The 17,580-nt window shown below is 42.7% G+C and overlaps 3 protein-coding genes across 3 annotated transcripts in view; 1 reads left to right on the top strand and 2 right to left on the bottom strand.

The window, feature by feature from the left end:
* Positions 1-17,580, bottom strand: part of LOC310738068 (protein Niban 1-like) — a 120,577-nt gene that overhangs the window by 67,372 nt on the left and 35,625 nt on the right. The gene's annotated exons all lie outside the window — the stretch shown is intronic.
* On the bottom strand, positions 94-8,708 carry cbr4 (carbonyl reductase 4; the record flags this gene model as incomplete). The annotated part of the gene is given in 9 exon segments (XM_083563141.1): positions 94-171; positions 174-265; positions 388-499; positions 503-522; positions 5,712-5,842; positions 5,997-6,048; positions 6,051-6,116; positions 6,209-6,357; positions 8,631-8,708. Coding segments are annotated over 8 exon segments (696 nt in total). The 5' UTR covers positions 6,354-6,357; positions 8,631-8,708.
* trmt1l (tRNA methyltransferase 1-like) lies at positions 8,984-17,260 on the top strand. The gene is made up of 16 exons (XM_083563046.1): positions 8,984-9,113; positions 9,720-9,854; positions 9,967-10,029; positions 10,136-10,249; positions 10,350-10,414; positions 10,585-10,741; positions 10,838-10,955; positions 11,102-11,181; positions 11,846-12,065; positions 12,601-12,813; positions 13,012-13,202; positions 13,338-13,416; positions 13,649-13,815; positions 14,905-14,970; positions 15,279-15,405; positions 16,354-17,260. Exons 1-16 carry the CDS (start codon positions 9,053-9,055, stop codon positions 16,547-16,549), a joined length of 2,052 nt encoding a protein of 683 aa, XP_083419172.1. The 5' UTR covers positions 8,984-9,052; the 3' UTR covers positions 16,550-17,260.

Genomic DNA, 17,580 nt, shown 5'->3' with positions numbered 1-17,580 from the left:
GCAATCTGTGACTACACAAAGTTCTTCAAGTCCTCCTTTTTGCTAATTCCTTAATTGCTAGAAAAGCGGGTAGGAATGAGCGGGGATCAGGAATCACATGGTCAGGTGAAGTCCTCCATCCACCGACATGACATGGCCGGTGATGTACGGAGATTTCAGGAGGAACAGAACGCTGCTTCCTCTGGATCACCAAAGCGACCCAGTGGGATCCGCTTTCTATGCTCGTCTTCGTTCAGCTCTGCTGTCATGTCTGTCCGGATGAAACCTGACCACAATTACAAGGCAAAACAAAACAAACAAAAAAACGCACTGGTTTACAAAACAGTACAATATAATATTGATAAATAAAACACTTTGTATTGAGGAAAGAAGACGAATCAAGGAGACCTGGAGCTACCATGTTGACTCGAATATTTCGAGACGCGACCTCTGTGGCTAGAGAACGTGTGAAGCCCTCGAGGCTGGCTTTGCTAACACTGTACAAGCTCTGATCAGCGTTTCAATTCACACCCACCACTGAACCTAGGAGAACACACAAACGGGAAATAACACTAGGGACATTTTATTAACTATTTCTCAAAGACAATAGCATGTAATGAAAATGCGCATGTATTACAAAAGGTTTTAAAGTTAAGTAGATAATAATGATGCCTTAGTGCCGCCTAGTGGCATGTATATGCATTACATACATTTGATTTCTTTTCTCTTTTATTTATTTATTTATTTATTTATTTATTTATTTATTTATTTATTTATTTATTTTTTTTTATTATTATTTTTTTTTAATAAACACAAGCCTAACAATTCAATCACTGCAAACTTAAAATTATGTACACCGTATGCTCAAAATAGCATGTATGTGTCTTAAGAACAATAAAACACATTTAAACTAATTGTTTCAAGTGTGACGGTTTCATGACTATTCTGCCACTTCTAGTTGTCACTACTCTGTTGCTAGCATCTGAAAGGTATGTGTGTATTGTGCTTGACTCATTGAATGTACTGCCATTGAATATCCCTTATCCGTAAGAATCTTCTGATGGGTCTGATTAAATTTAACACTTGTGTTTGGTGAGACTGCTATCTGCGGTCCTCCAGGCACAGTCCCGAAATGTTTCCGATCTCTCCGTACAAAAGTTCAATTTTCCAGCTTGACCGTGTATGATCTGTTGTTGGCCATTCGTTCAACCGTTCAAGCCGGCAACCAACGTGCTCTGTGTTTTGTGTCCAACTGAACTCTTACTTGTTCACTCTCATGCAGAGGTCTAAGATCTTTCGCTCCTCTGTTGTAGTTGTAGGCCTGTTTGCATTGGTTGTCTTTCACAGCCTGCTCTGTGTTTATAACATCTGGTTTCAGAAGACTGTTATGTGTTGGCAGTAATGTTTTAGTTCTCCTGCTTCAAGAGTCTTTGGGGAGGACTGGCATTCATTCCTTGAGATGGGGTGTTCCTGTGCTCTAGAATAGCCAGGTATGGATCAGTCTTTGCTCTCTTTGCCTTTTCTATGAGCTGTTTGGCCATCATTACTGCAGACTCGGCTTCGCCGTTGCTTTGCGCATATGCCGAAAATGACGTCACATGTCTAAATTCCCAAGCAGTGCTGAACTGTCTGAATTCCTGAGAGCTGTACTGTGGCCCGTTATCGGAGATTACTGTGTCTGGGATGCCGTGTCATGCAAAATGTTTCTTTAACTTGTGTATCACTGCACCAGAGCTGGTATCAGGGAGACAGTCAATTTCCCTGAAGTTGGAGAAATAGTCAACTGTGATGAGATATGCTCTGTTGTTGAATAAGAATAAATCTGTTCCCACTTTTGCCCAAGGCCTCACAGGAATGTCTTGTGTGCACAAACAGCACATTTCCCGATGTATGCTCTAATAGCAGCACTCATCCCAGGCCAGTATACACAGTCCCTTGCTCTGCGTAAGCAGCTTTCAACGTCTAGGTGTGACGCTTGAATTCTCTCCACAATCTCGGCCCTTAGCTTTGCTGGTAATAGAGCTCTCTCTCTTCTAAAAATCACTCCATCCAAAAAGTATTGGCAGGCATTCTTTTTCTATTTGAGCATATCCTTTTTCTGTGGGTGTAAGGGCCCTGCTGCTATAAGCAACTGGTTGTCCTGCCTGCAAAAGTGCCGCACCCAGTCCTGATTCCGAGAAGTCACACTGAAGAACAAGGTTGTCATCTGGGTTGTAGTACTTCAGAACAGGTGCTGAGGCAATCATTTGTTTCAATTTGTTCAATGCAACTTCCTGTACAAAATGGTTCATCTTGCCACATTTTCTGCACTGCTTTTCATAAGCTGGGCACCTTAGCTTTTTCCACTCACGCTGTTTCCACAGAATTTACACTTAGTCCTAGGAGTTTGTTTGACTCTCTGTACTGCATGCATTTCTTCAGCTTTCTGTCCCTCGATAGTTAGCATATTCTGACAGTTCTGATGCTCTACATATCCTTACGCATTTCTCAAGTGTCAGGTCCGACTCTCTTAATAGACGTTCTCTTTGTACCTGGCCTCTGCAGAAGCATCCAATTGCATCAAATCTGGCTTGACAGACAGGAGCGCGTGCCCAATGGCAGGTAAGGGAAGGCCCGAGTGCATAAGGCACCTGCACGCGCTACCTTTCCTCATTTAACATTCGCTTCTTGCGACTTCTGCTATCCTACCTCCCCCCCCTTTATCGAGCCTTCCATCGCCAGACACCTAAACCCATCTCAGGGCGGGCTGCTCGCCCCTCCCAAGCCTGTGTAAGATGGATCGCTTTTCCGCCTCGTTTCATCAGGCCTCGTATAAAGCCTCGGCTCTTTCAATTCGAGCTCTCAATGTCTCCTCGCTGTTGTCTGCGTATCAGGCCGAACTCCTGACTACTGCGCCACTGGAGAGCCGTGGAGTTTTATGCGCATGGGACCCCTCTCGGGGCGATCATGCTGCGGAAAGTGGTAACGACAGATGCCTCCTTAACAGGGTGGGGAGCCACAAAGAAGTGCAGATCAGTAAACGGTGTGTGGCCAAACCCATATCACTCAGCCCATATAAATTATTTGGAGCTCCTCACTGTGTTAAAAGCTCTAAAGCATTTCCTGCCCCGCCTGCAGGGAGGGGCATGATGTGCTGGTGCGCTGCGACAATACGACGGCTGTAGCACATATCAACCATCAAGGGGGCATGCGCTCCTCCAAGCTTTACGCTCTAGCCCACAAGCTGTTGGTATGGAGCATGCGGCATTTTCTGTCGTTACGAGCGACTCACGTCCCGGGCTTTTTAAACAGGGGCGCAGACCTTTGGTCGAGGGGGAACCCGCTCTACCTACTGACCCAAGCGAATAGGGAGATCTATCATCCTCACCCAGACAGGGTGGCTCTCTTGGCCTGGCCCGTGAGAGGGCAAATTTAAACACTTTAAGGCTGCCCCTGCATGTTATTGCTACAATTCAGAATGCCAGGGCCTCTTCCACACGTTCCCTCTATGATTGCAAGTGGCGTGTGTTTGAGGAGTGGTGTAAGAAGCACCAGCTCGTTTCATATCTGTGCTCAGTCCCTGGGCTTCTTGCAGTACCTTTTCTGATCGTGGCAGAACTTTTTCGACGAATAAGGTCTATTTGGCGGGAATCGCTGCGTGTCACACCGGGTTTGGCGACACTACGGTGGGACAACTGCTGTCCTTCAAGACGGCTCTGCTTCTGGCTTTGGCCAAATGTGTCAGTGATTTGCATGTGCTCTCGGTTCATTTCTCGTGCACCAAATTCTCGCTCAATGGAGATAAGGTTTTGCTTAGGCCTAACCTGGCCTTCATGCCTAAATACTTCCCAGCTTTCACTGGTGGTGTGATTGAGCTCTCCGCTTTTCACCCTCCTCCTTTTTCCTCTGCGGAGGACCAGAGGCTGAATGCTTTGTGCCCTGTGCATGCCCTGCGGGGTTACATGGACAGGACAAACTCTTTTCGAAGGAGCGACCATCTCTTCATCTCTTGGGACCCGCCGAACACGGGGAATCCCATCTCTAGGCAACCCCTCTCTCGCTGGCTTGTAGAAGCTATCTCCTTAGCATATGAAGCACATGTCGTGTTTTTTCCATGGCTGGGTTTTTTCTCCCTCGCAGTGTGTGAGGTCTGCTACTTTGTGTCGTGCTGAGCACCACCTTTTGGGCCGTCCTCTGGCTTACAGGGCCTTGCTGAGAGTGTATTGGGCAACCGGGGAGTTGTCTATATCTCCCATAGGTGAATCTCAAACACGAGATGATAAAAGAGAACAATAGGTTACTTTCGTAACCCCGGTTCTCTGAGGAAAGGTAGCGCAAGTCAAGCCAGATTGTATGCAGTTGGATGCTTCTGCGGAGGTCAGGTACGGATGCCCTTCCGATAGGTGGATCTGGGGAGAACCGGGGTTACGAAAGTAACCTATTGTTCTCTCACTTGTGAGTTCAGTATGCCACATACAATTCTGTTTCTAATCAAAGAGTCCCTAACCCTAACCCAAAATTACACGTGTCTGCCAGCACTTTTAAATCTGTAACGTATTTATCAATCATTTCGCTTGAGTTCTGATTTCTGGAGAAAAATTTGTACCTTTCCATCATCTCATTCGGTGCCGGATTGCAATGGTTTCTGAACGCGGTTAACAGCCATTCCAACGCCAGTTCTCTATCAGCTGGGAGTGTAGCGCATAGTGTCTTACACAGTTCTCTCCCTGTTTCTCTGATTAGATATTGAAAAACTTTAACCTTTGTTTTGTCCTCCGCATCTTTAAGTGACAAATCCATGTACAAGAAAAACTCCTCTTCCCATACTTTCCAAGCTTTGGGTATGCACGTTGTATTCCAGTTAAAATTCGCTGGCGGCTTTAATCCGAATGCACCCTCCATGATCGGCACTCAATTGCTTTCTTTGTGGTAACTTAACTCAGTCTCTCTCTTTCTTCCATTAGTTTACCGCTGCCACATGTTTATTTGTCACGCAGTTCACTCTATTAATTATCTATTCACTCTTAAATAAAAGAGTCTCACACACGCATATTCTTCTGTGCTTTCTAGTGACGTCACATACACAACTTCTAATTTTTATAATACATGGTATGTCACATCTTGCAGACCTTATATAACATATTGTAACACCTGCTACAGCGGAATCATGCTACAGGAAATCGATGAATAATTTTCATTCCTAATGAGACACCCAAATGATCTATTTGACCACAAACAGTGGGCTACCAAATGCATTAAAGGGGATCAGAGTAAAGGAGTGAGGCACATCATTTTTAGCAATATAAACATAATGCCACATAATTCTCCCAAATGTGTCATGATTGAGTTCAGATTACGGTGCAGAACTGATGCTGTTCAGTCAGATCACTTCAGAGCATCAAAACCTTTTAGTGCTTTTGGGTCATTGGTGCACATGCACTTTATTTTAAACATGTACATTTCTTTTTTTTTCCCCCCACTGATGGTGACAAATAACCCCCTCTTATAATGAAGTCACGTTCTTTCTTTTTTTTTCTTTCTTTCTTTCTTTCTTTCTTTCTTTCTTTCTTTCTTTCTTTCTTTCTTGCTTTGCTGTTGCTGTTTTTTCATAAAGTCAGGATGATATTTCTGCATTGTTTTTAATTATAGTTTTGCATGTGCTTCCATATACTTGCATATTATATTACTGTCAGAAGGACAGATAGATGCGATCAGTGTCATGAGAATTATTTTAAAGATCAGGTTATATCTACCTATGTTGACAATAGCACCTCCATTAGTGTGCATGCTCTGTGACCCTGCCCAACAGGTCAGCATGGAGCCAAGCAGGTTGGTGTGAATAACAGAAACCGTGTCATTAGGTTTACTCATCGATAACGCATTCCTGAAACGCAGAGACAGAATTAGGTTAGTAATGACAAGAGATGAGGTGAGATCCTTATCTGTATCACTAAATCTGGCTCTAGATCTTTTGCACATCTGTGTGTAAAGCATACGGTGCACTTTTAACAATAACGCCTCTGTGTGTCCACACACACCTGTAGATGCCTGCTGCATTGACCAGGTATCCCACAGGGCCGCAGGTCTCATAATGGTTTTGAATGTTCTCTGAACCTCCTGCTCTTGGGTAACATCACAAGCCAGACCCATATGATCTGCTGCTGCTGCAAAAAAGTTAGTTTTATTTTTTTAAGCTGGAAAAGCGGCACAAAAACACCATGAAATACTTCTCAGGGATAAAGTGATCCACCTCCGAAAAGCGTGTCTACTGTGGCCTGTGCTGCTTCCTGGTTCCTGGAGATCACTGCAACTCGATGCCCCTTTAGTGCCAGCAGTTGGGATACCGCTAGCCCAATGCCACATGAGCCACCAAACACCACACCCAATCTAGACATCAGTCTATATGAAGGGAACAAAAGACCACAATAAGGATCAACTTTATTACCAATGATACTGCAGATTTATTACCAGCTAAATGCTAAAGTAGCCTTAGGCTGCGCTGAGAATACGTTGAATACTGGCAAGTGAATCTACAGCAGCAGTGAAGATCATGTGTATGGTATTTCCTTACAGTAAATTAACATGCAGCACTAGTACACACTACAATTAGATACACACTATATTGGAGAAAAGTATTGGGACACCTGACTTTTCCAACCATATATGGTTCTTTCCAAATTGTTACTACAAAGTTGAACAATCATTTGTATAGAATGTCTTTGGACGCAGAAACATGACATTTTCCCTTTTTTTTTTTACCAAATTTCTTTTCATAAGGCTGTTCATTTAAAACAAATAGGTTTCATGTCCATAAATTTGTCCCGCACGCTATTTGTACATAATTTCATCTCCTATTTGGCAAAAAATAAAAAAATTAATAAAAACAGGACTAAAAACCTGATCAAACAATCAACAAACCTCATTCAAGCTTCATAACTCATTACGATATAAACATTAGTTTTATAGTAGCAAGTATTTTGTGTCCAAATTTAGTTCTTCTTCTTCTTCTTTTGGCTGCTCCCATTAGGGGTCGCCACAGCGGATTATTCGTCTCCATACCACCCTGTCCTCTACATCTGCCGTTCACACCAACTACCTGCATGTCTTCCCTTTCCACATCCATAAACCTCCTCCTTGGCCTTCCTCTTTTCCTCCTTCCTGGTGACTCCATCCTCAGCATTCTTCTACCAATATAACTCATCTCCCTCCTCTGCACATGTCCAAACCATCTCAATCTCGCCTTCCTCACCTTGTCACCAAAACATCCTACATGCGCTGTCCCTCTAATAAACTCATTTCTAATCTTGTCCAGCCTCATCACTCCCAACGCAAACATCTTCAGCTCTGCTACTTCCAGCTCCGCTTCCTGTCTTTTACTCAATGCCACTGTCTCTAGTCCATACAACATCACAGGTCTCACCACAGTCCTATAAACTTTCCCTTTCATTCTTGCAGATACTCTACTATCACAAATCAATCCTGTCACTCTTCTCCACCCACTTCACCCTGCCTGACCTCTTTTCTTCACTTCCCTAACACACTCTCCATTACTTTGCACTGTTGACCCCAGGTACCTGAACTCCTCCACCTTCTCCACCTCTTCTCCCTGCAACCGCAACACTCCACTGCCCTCCCTCTCATTCACACACATGTACTCTGTCTTACTCCTACTGACTTTCATTCCCCTTCTCTCCAGCGCATATCTTCACCTCTCCAGGCTCTTCTCAACCTGCTCCCTACTTTCACCACAAATCACAATATCATCCGCAAACATCATAGTCCAGGGAGACTCCTGTCTGACCTCGTCCGTCAACCTGTCCATCACCACTGCAAACAGGAAAGGGCTCAGGGCCAATCCTTGATGCAGTCCGACCTTCACCTTGAACCAGTCTGTCGTTCCTACTGCACACTTTACTGCTGTCACACTGTCCTCATACATGTCCTGCACCACCCTCACATACTTCTCTGACACACCTGACTTCCTCATACAATACCACAACTCCTCTCTTGGCACTCTGTCGTACGCTTTCTCTAAATCCACAAATACGCAATGCAATTCCTTTTGTCCTTCTCTATACTTCTCCATCAACATTCTCAAAGCAAATAAGGCATCTGTGGTGCTCTTCCTCGGCATGAAACCATACTGCTGCTCACAGATGGTCACCTCTTCTCTCAGCCTGGCTTCCACTACTCTTTCCCATAACTTCATGGTGTGACTGATCAACTTAATTCCCCTGTAGTTACTGCAGGTCTGCACATCTCCCTTATGCTTAAAGATCGGTACCAGCACACTCCTTCTCCATTCCTCATTCCTGTCTGACCACTTCCCTGAACCTCACACTACAGTCTTCCTCCTTCAGTTTCCACCATCTTATTCTTCTCTCAGTCCTCACTCTCCTCCTCTTCTTCTTCACCTCCAAAACCATCCTACAGACCACCATCCGATGCTGTCTAACTACACTGTCCCCTGCCAACACCTTACAGTCTCCAATCTCCTTCAGGTTGCATCTTCTACATAGAACATAGTCCACCTGTGTGCACCTTCCTCCACTCTTATAGGTCACCCTATGATCCTCCTTCTTCTTAAAATATGTATTCACCACTGCCATTTCCATTCTTTTAGCAAAATCTACCACCAAATTTAGTTATTCCCTTTAAATGAATTTACAAACCTTTGTTCGTTTTGGATTATTGTATTATTTTTTTAATGGTTCCAGAGGGAAATATAGTGTCCCTAAAGGTTGAAACTGACAGTCAGACTTTGTTATAACGCTTAATCAAAGAGACAGATTTTGCAGGTTATGCTCTCAAACTATCGATAACTACATATGACAAGCTGTATTCCATCCACGAGGTTATCTTGGATCAACTGTGACGTTTGGCATGTGACGTTTGGCCACGCCCAACAACAACGCGTGACGCTTTCTTCACGCCTTTCAGTGATTTTTTTTTTTTTTATCTATTCCCCCCACCACCCGTTTTAAAACAAGCCCCGCCTCCCGTGAGATAACCACGCAAAAGAGGCGTGGCTTTTCAGAATAAAGGTGGGAAATAAACGCGTTAGGCACTTCGCTACGCAGCCAGCTGAGTCAAAATGGCGGAGCTCAAGGAAGAGGTTGGGGTGCAGCTTCACCAGGAGGACGCCAGTATGAAAGGCATGCGAACTCGTGTTTCTGCGCGATAACGCAGCAACAACTGGATTATGAGTTTTGTGGAAAATATAGGTCAAGCTGCAAATGGCTTTGTGCTGCACTTAAATGTGCTGTTAGCGCTACTTCTAAACTGCTAAAGTAAATATGGGCCTCCTCATGGAGCTTCATCACAGGACCTAGACGCAGATAAGCGTAAAATAATGAAATGTATTTTCGTTCCGGTTGATAAAATTTATAGATGCACTTTATTCGCTTACTGTGCACAGAATAAAACTGTTTAGAGATCAATGAGGTTTCAGAGAATTGGAGTTGCTGGTTGGCATGACTGGGATGTAGTTGTCTGACCGCGGAGCTCCGCAATAGGGCCGTCCACCTCTAGTGGTTTTCGCGGTTCGGTTGTTATTTGTTTGTGTCACATGGGGGCGCAATGCTGATTTATGTTTCGACTATGTAGTGCTTTAACTACAACTAACAATGTTATGACGTCAGAAAGATGGCACTTACGAACATTTTGACGTCATAAAACTTTGAGTTATAAACTCAGAAAAGTAAACTTAAAGTAAACTCTCCTTAAAAAAATATTTTTAATGAACTATAACATTTCTGTAGAAGACCCTGTGAAGGCGGTAGCAGCAGCAGCATCTGAGGATGATAGCAAACAGATGTCTGTCAATGATGTGACATCCAGTGATGCAGTGAAAACTGAGGACATTCGCGGACAAGCCCCCGTCTCTTCGATGTCAGGTGTTGGTTTAGTGGATGTGAATCCTTTTTTTGATTTGGTTTCTTAGCTAAAGAAAAATGGCTGATAGGATGTGCAGCTAATCTTTATATGTATGTATATTTGTTTTTTTAGAGAGACACGTGTCCATCCAGACTTCTCTAGAAGGTCTGGAGATGCTCGTGGACTTAAATGGAGGTAAATAAGTGAAAACTTGATATGAAGTATCTGGGATGTACCTAAGCCTATAGCAGAGATATAAAACCAACTGTCAGTGACCGTGTTTGTCCACTGAACTTACCAGCTGGTAGAAAGTCGTGTCCGTTATGCCCAGAGGAGAAGTTCAAGGCCTGCTACAGCCACAAACTGAGACGCCACCTTCAGAACCTGCACTGGAAAGTCTATGTGGAATTTGAAGGTAACCAGACGTGTATTGAACCTCACTAGGTCATGAACTGTGTGGAGTTAAGACATATTCTGAGATCATGACTTCTTCTGCGCGTGTTTGGTTCTTGCAGGTCAGAGGATGTGTATTTGTCACCTGCCATGCAGACAGATGAAGTCCAGCCATAGCTTGGATCAGGTGAGCATGAGATGGATGTGCTCATTCATTTACTCCACAAGGATGTTATTGGTGTCATCCAGAAACATCTTATACAATCGTGTGTTCAAAAACCACGTATGAATGGAAAAGTCAGGTGTCCCAATACTTTTGGGACATGTCCAATTTTCTGACGTGTGCATGTCCTCCAGAGTCAGGCTCGGCTCGTGGCACACTACCACTGTGTGGTGTGCTCGGTCACCATCGCCCGGAAAACGGACATGATCAGCCACCTCAAACGGCACTTCAACAAAGGCGAGACCGAAGCGAGCTACTCGGGCACCTCCGATGCATCGTTTGAGGAACCGGGTGAGACAAGTTGCCGATCTTCTGTTTCACAAAGATTCTGCAGAATTTATATTAAAAGCAAATTGTACATTGCTCTGCTGCCTTTTTGTCTTTCAGTGCCAGGTCAGGCGTATGAGATCATGAAAGAACTGGGCACCAACGTGCAGCTCATGCCCAACCACAGCACACCCATGAAGACCGACACTTACTTCAACCGTAAGATGAAGACCAACAGGTCAGTAACTTACAAATTTGCGTTTATATCTAATGTAATTAGTGTTTTTTTTTTTTTTTTTTTTTTTTTTTTTTTTTTTTTTTTTTATAAATAAAGAACTACTCGCTCTCTCTCTCTCTCTCTCTCTCTCTCTCTCTCTCTGGCAGGCAGTTGGTGTTTTGTGCTCTTGCAGTTCTTGCTGAAGAAAGGAATCCTCTAGAGTGTCTGGATGCATTTGGAGCCACTGGTGAAGCTCATGATTTTATCATCTGATCTATAATGAGAAGGTCTTGGGGTCAGATTAGAAGATACATTGAGTGTAACCATGAGATGCTAAAGCCAGAAAATAGCACTTACTTCGTTTATCTTTTGGACACATGATTTTGTTAGAAGCTTCTTCTAACTGTTTGAGACTCAAGAAAACAAAAGGTCAACATTTGCCCGCACAATTTTTTTTCCCCACAACAGAGATCATATTGGTCACCATGAGACTAAAACGCAATAACAGAAATACAGTATAAACGTAATAAATATAATACTGTAGAATCTGTACATGGAAATTATAATTTGTACATAGAAATATAGAGTAATAATGTATAATCTGTACGTCGAAATCATAATTTCTTCCCTCGTTTTCTCACCACCGCTGTTCCTGCCAATTTTTGCCCACTAGTAATCTCTAGAGGTCGAAACATTGCATCTGGCATCTCAGAACAAGTGCAGACAGGGTGAGGGTGATGCCCTCAAATGATGCCAGAAAGCATTTATCTGCCCAGTTCCTTAGCATGAGCTCACAAAAGCTGCAGCACTGTCAGGATTTTATTGTAAAATGTTTGCCTTGGGCAGTTTAGATTCTGTTTCTTTTAATATCTTTAAAACTTACTCTCCTCTATCCTATCATCAATCTGCAGGAATAATGGGCTTGCAGTGGGCCAAGCACCTGCGCAGTGCCGTTAACGTGACGATCAACGACATCAACGAGGCCTGTGTCAATATGATTGAGGAGAACTGCCACCTCAACCACATCCAGCTGGAGGGGGAACAAACGGAAGACAGCGACGACATCAAGACTGTGGAAGTGACTCAGATGGACGCCAATGTCCTCATGCACCTGAGAGCTTTTGACTACATGTGAGTAAACAGTCAGGATTATAATGCAGGGACAGGACAGGACAAGACAGGAAAGGGCTGATCTGGACAGGACAAGACAGGAAAGGGCTGGAATGGGATGGAAAGCAATGGGCAGGACAAAGGAAAGGGCAGGAATGGGGAGGGAAGGGCAGGGATGGAAAGGACAGGTCAAGAAGAAAAGGGCAGGACAAAAAAGGAAAAGGCTGGAAAATGAAGGGAAGGAAATGAATGTAAATCTTGATGATCTGCAGGTCTCCATGACTAATCTCATGTAATTGTCTGTGAAACATAACATTTCTGCTCGTAAATGTACACATGGGATCCTCGTTTATTTGAGTGCTCTTTATTTATTTTTAGTGCTGGGTTTATATGAAATTGATGAGTCGTGCCCGAGTGAGAACATTGTGTGAAATGTTCTGTTCCTACAGTAAATAATCTGAATGAGAATTGAACTGATCAGGAGGCTCAGCGACTTGAATGATGAAAACACCTAAACACATTTAGTTCTCACACACTGTTCTTGTTTCGCTATCAGACACCTGGATCCTTTCGGTACGTCCGTGAACTACCTGGACGCCGCCTTCCGGAACGTGCGCAACCTGGGCATCGTTTCTGTGACGTCCACCGACACCGGCTCGCTTTACTCCAAATCCTTGAACGTGACACTGCGCCATTACGGCTGCCAGATAGTCAGGACGGAATACTACAGGGAGCTGGCGGCTCGCATGGTTGTGGCATCTATAGCCAGGTGGGGTGTCGCGTGTCTGCTGTAGAAACCCAAGGAGGTTGAACATAATTCATTTATCAGATAAAAAAAATAATAATTCTGGATCTGATTTTGTAGCTTTGAGCTCATTAAATGTATTTTTAATTTATAATGTAAATGATTTAAAAGCTTTTATGGGACATTCGCTGACCTGGATGATTTGTGTGTGTGTGTTTTCAGGGCGGCTGCACGCTGTAATAAAGGTATCGAGGTTTTATTGGCTGTGGCGTTGGAACATTTCGTGCTGGTGGTGGTTCGGGTGCTTCGAGGCCCCACGCAGGCTGACGAGTCCGCCAAGAAACTGCGCCAGCTGTTGCACTGCCAGTGGTGCGAAGAGAGAGTTTTCCTCAAGCCTGGAAGTATGGTGGAGGGTAAGCACAGAATACAGACCCAAAAAAGTCTAATCAATTTTGAACAGTTCCATCATCGACACTATTGAGCTGCACAAAATATTCCGAATACAAGTCATGGTTCTGTTTTCTTTTTTTTTTCCTTTCTTTCTTTAGAGAATCAGTACAGGCAGCTCCCGTGTCATTGCCATGGCAGCATGCCGGGGAAGACCGCAGTTGAGCTGGGACCTCTCTGGTTAGCTGCGTTTACGGATGTTCAATCTTTTTAATTATATATCATGATATTAACACTTATGTCCAGGATACAACTTTTATGAGACGACTGTCTAGAATATTAGCAGCGTATACATATGTGAAATATAATTCACGAAATAAATATATACAATAAAAATTGTAACCTGGACTGAGTGGATCTTTTATGTACTCACCAGTCAGTCACTAAGAACCTGAGCTTGTGTGTGTCCCAGGTCAGGTTCTCTGTTCAACACCGGTTTCCTGAGGCGTATGCTCTTGGCGGCGGTGCAGCACAGCATGGAGGACATTCAGCCTCTGGTGAAGACTCTGATCTGTGAGGCAGACTGCACCACACTCAAGACCTTCTCTGTCACAGGCCAACCGATGCTAGCCAACCAAGGTACATGATTCAACCTAGGTCTGTAAGGAGTACAAGGAGGCAGCTGTGTACTATACAAGGCCTTGGACTTATCTCATTCATACAAGGGGAACCAACCCCAGCCACTCTCAGTGCCGGTCCCAAGCCCGGATAAATTGGGGAGGGTTGCGTTAGGAAGGGCATCCAGCGTAAAAACGTGCCAAATCAATCGTGCGGAGGATCCGCTGTGGCGACCCCTAAAGGGAGAAGCTGAAAGAAAGAAAGAAAGAAAGAAAGAGAAATACAACCAAACAGTTATGGGGTTAAGAGCCATTCTCAGGGGCCAATGGGGAGCAGCTTGGTGTGGCTGGGAATTTACAACGTTCAGATCCAATGCATTAACCACTAATCTAATGGCACTAATCATACCAGTTAGTCTAGTCTGCATGTGTTTTCAAAGACATGACCAAGGCTTGATTTTTAACCCTGTTGCCCACTAGTGTCAAATCTGTATATCTTTAAATAATGTAGTGTGATGAAATGCATTACATATGAACAAAAGTATTGAGTGACTTTTCCCATCATGTGTGCGTCTTCCCCAAACCGTCCACAAAATTCAGGGCACACGATCGTACCGGATGTTTATAGCATGACGTTTTTCCTTTACCTGAATTAAGAAACCCATACGTGTTCCAGCATGATATTACCCATGTGCACAAAACCAGCTCCATAAAGAGATGCTTTACATGGGTAGAAGTGGAAGATCTTGAGTTGCCTGCTATAGAGCTCTGATCTCAACCCTGTTAACCCATACTGACTTCACCCCAGTTCCCTCAGCTCACCCTACATCAGTTTACTAACCCCATTGGGGCTGAATGAGATCTCCATCAGCACACTCCAAAATCTATTGTTTCATCTTCCCAGAAGATTGGAGGTTATTATAACTGTAAATCGGGGCTAAATGTGAAACTTTCCTTTTTCTCCATAAAGTGTCGTTTAGGAGATTTATTAGTTACTTAACCATGTCGGTCCATGTTGGTACTTACTACTTTTCCATATATTCATTAATATCTAATATTCATCAGAGTGTTAACAATCTGTTAAAGCATGCTTGTGTTTACCTTTCACTAGTGGAGTGTGGCGTCGTCATCAAAACTTTACAGAAGGTGGCAGAAGCAGACACCATTGAGAAATCAGGTTCTGGGTTCACTTATTCACAATTATAAGTCATATTTGTTTTCCATTCTCTGGCTGTTTTATTGTTTAGAGATAAAGCCAGTTGCATGGCACAACCTCAGGAAAACTACAATGGGGAAAAAAGCCCCATTAAAAACCATCACATTTTCCCGCCAAACTGGCCATACTGTCATTTTTAATACAATTTAGCTTGTTGGTTTTTCATGATTATTATCTAACCCATAAAGCAAATAAAGTTGAGCTTTTAAAAAAAATAAACAAACAAACAAAAAAACAAAAAAAAAAAACACTTTTTGTAAAACACTCAGGTAAGCGGAGAATTGGAGAGGAGTCCAGTAACGTGGTGAAGAAGCTGAAGTCGGACGCTTCCCTGGAGCACCCTGCGTTCTACTACAGCATCCATCGCCACAGCATCCGCGGCATGAACATGCCCAAGTGAGTCTTCATTGTTCTTCACTGCGGGTTTACAGCCTGCAGTAAAATACTTTCTCTAACGAAGCAACAACAATAAAGATAAGAGCAATAATGTAATATTAACTCCTCCAGCAAAGACTAGTGATGATCTTTAGATTTAATCGTGAGCATCAGCTGAGTGGAATATATATGTATTTATTTGGTGGGCTATGGGAAGTCTGTTCGTTTTTATGATTATAACTAATTATCAAATGCTGGAGTTGCCTAAAAGTAGCTTGTCAGTAGCACAGCCCTTGACGCATCTCATCTGGCTTTGCGACGTGCCTTTTTTTCTTTCTTTTTTTCATAACAATAAAAATGGCTTACCAGGGAAAATACTGGAGTTCTTAGTGAGTATTAGAGTGAAGGACCTCGTATAGCTGTTCATAGTATAAGATTCTATTGTTGTAATACTATACAAACTACTGAAATGTTTTGCTTTACCCATCATGAAAATAGCCACTGACGCTAGCATGACATTAGGAAGAATAATTAATAAATAAGCAAATAAACCAAAAACAGCTGGCCAAGAAACTGTTGTCATTGGCAAAATGATCAGTGCCCCCCAAGTTTTACCTTTTGCTGTTCCTTTATAGTGTGTGATTATTTCTAATGCATAGTTTAGGTATTTGATGTGTATATTTGGGCTTTTTTGAATATGTACCCTAATCTACTGTACGTGTGATTTAAAATAAAATCCACCAGAAGCAGATTAGAGTAAACTTCTTCTGCTACTGAGCAGCATACTGATTTTTTTTTCCCATCACTCCCTGATCTGTAAGTTCTGTAAGAAGTACCTGCTTGCGTGTAGGACATTTAAATCGAGGGGCTAATGGGGTGAATTATTTCAAATAATGAACATATATACATAGCAATACATACTGTATATGACCGTTGCTAGTGGATTTATGGACTCGTGTTATTTTACAGGTTGAATAAGTTCCTGCAGTACCTGACTGAAGCCGGATTCAGGGTGAGCCGCACACACTTTGACCCTACAGGAGTTCGCACCGATGCCACACTGGATCAGTTCAAGTCGGTGCTCACTAAGTACAGCGTGCCGACCTACAGCTCCGGGCCTCCTGGGAGTCTCAGCACAGAGGGTGTGACGGCCAAAAAGGAATGAACGTGAACAAACCGAACAGCAATAATCAAAAATAATAATAATATGCTGCTGTTGTGTTAAATGTTGATGCTCTGGCAACAGGATGCCACACGACGGCATCTTAGATCTAGTGTACTTAACAGTAAAAACAACGTCAAACCATTACACCAGTACTGATTCATCTGCAAACCTGAGCCGGGTTTCGTACCGATCACTTGCTTTCAGAGCTTTTTGGGAAACTCGTCCCATTAAGTAGGAAAGCATGAACAGGAATATTTTGCATTTCACCGGGGACCAGTATTTGTGCTTCCTGCTTGCTAGGAAGTTTATATTAAAGGTTTCAATCTTGATGTGTGGTTACTATTTAGTACATTTATATGCACAGGGACCGTATTGCACTGAGACTTCGTGCCATGTTTGTTTTACTGTTGTTGGGTTTTTTCTCCTCTGTTTGTCAAACTGAGCCTGTATGCTTTCGGTATCTAAGCTTATATTTATTTATTTTTTGCCATGTTTTGGAATGTGATTATTTTAAGAGCTGTTTGACCTTTTTATTACGCTTGGTGTGCTTTTTTTTAATTGTATAATTATACTGTACAGCATGTGAGCTGCCTATTCAGATTTATACAACAAATGTTCATTAGATTATATAACATAAATAAACTCAAAACCACCTTCTGTGTATTCTGTTCGAGAAATTGATTTCATGGGTTTGTAGATAAAAAAAGAAAATTGTCTATAGACCATAGAAGGAAAAAATTTACATATAATATTTGATTCATATATCAATATATACTGTATTTCTAGTTGAAGGGATTTTGTTTGCAGGGTTTTTTGTGCTTCTGTTTCATTAGTGACTAAAAATAGTCATATTAATGGATCATTGATGGAAAATATGTACATACACATATATATTCAATCATTTGTACATCGTACAGTATTTGTAGATTTTATTTGGTGCATTTATAAATCACTCATTCCTAATCTAAGAATTAAAACAAATACTTTTTCAGCAAAAACTTAACAATTTCGAATCTTTAATAGGCATGTGT

Source organism: Silurus aristotelis (assembly GCF_946808225.1).
Source record: "Silurus aristotelis genome assembly, chromosome: 15".
Lineage (NCBI taxonomy): Eukaryota > Metazoa > Chordata > Actinopteri > Siluriformes > Siluridae > Silurus > Silurus aristotelis.
The sequence above is the reverse complement of the archived record's forward strand: the minus strand, read 5'-3'. Positions and strand labels throughout refer to the sequence as shown.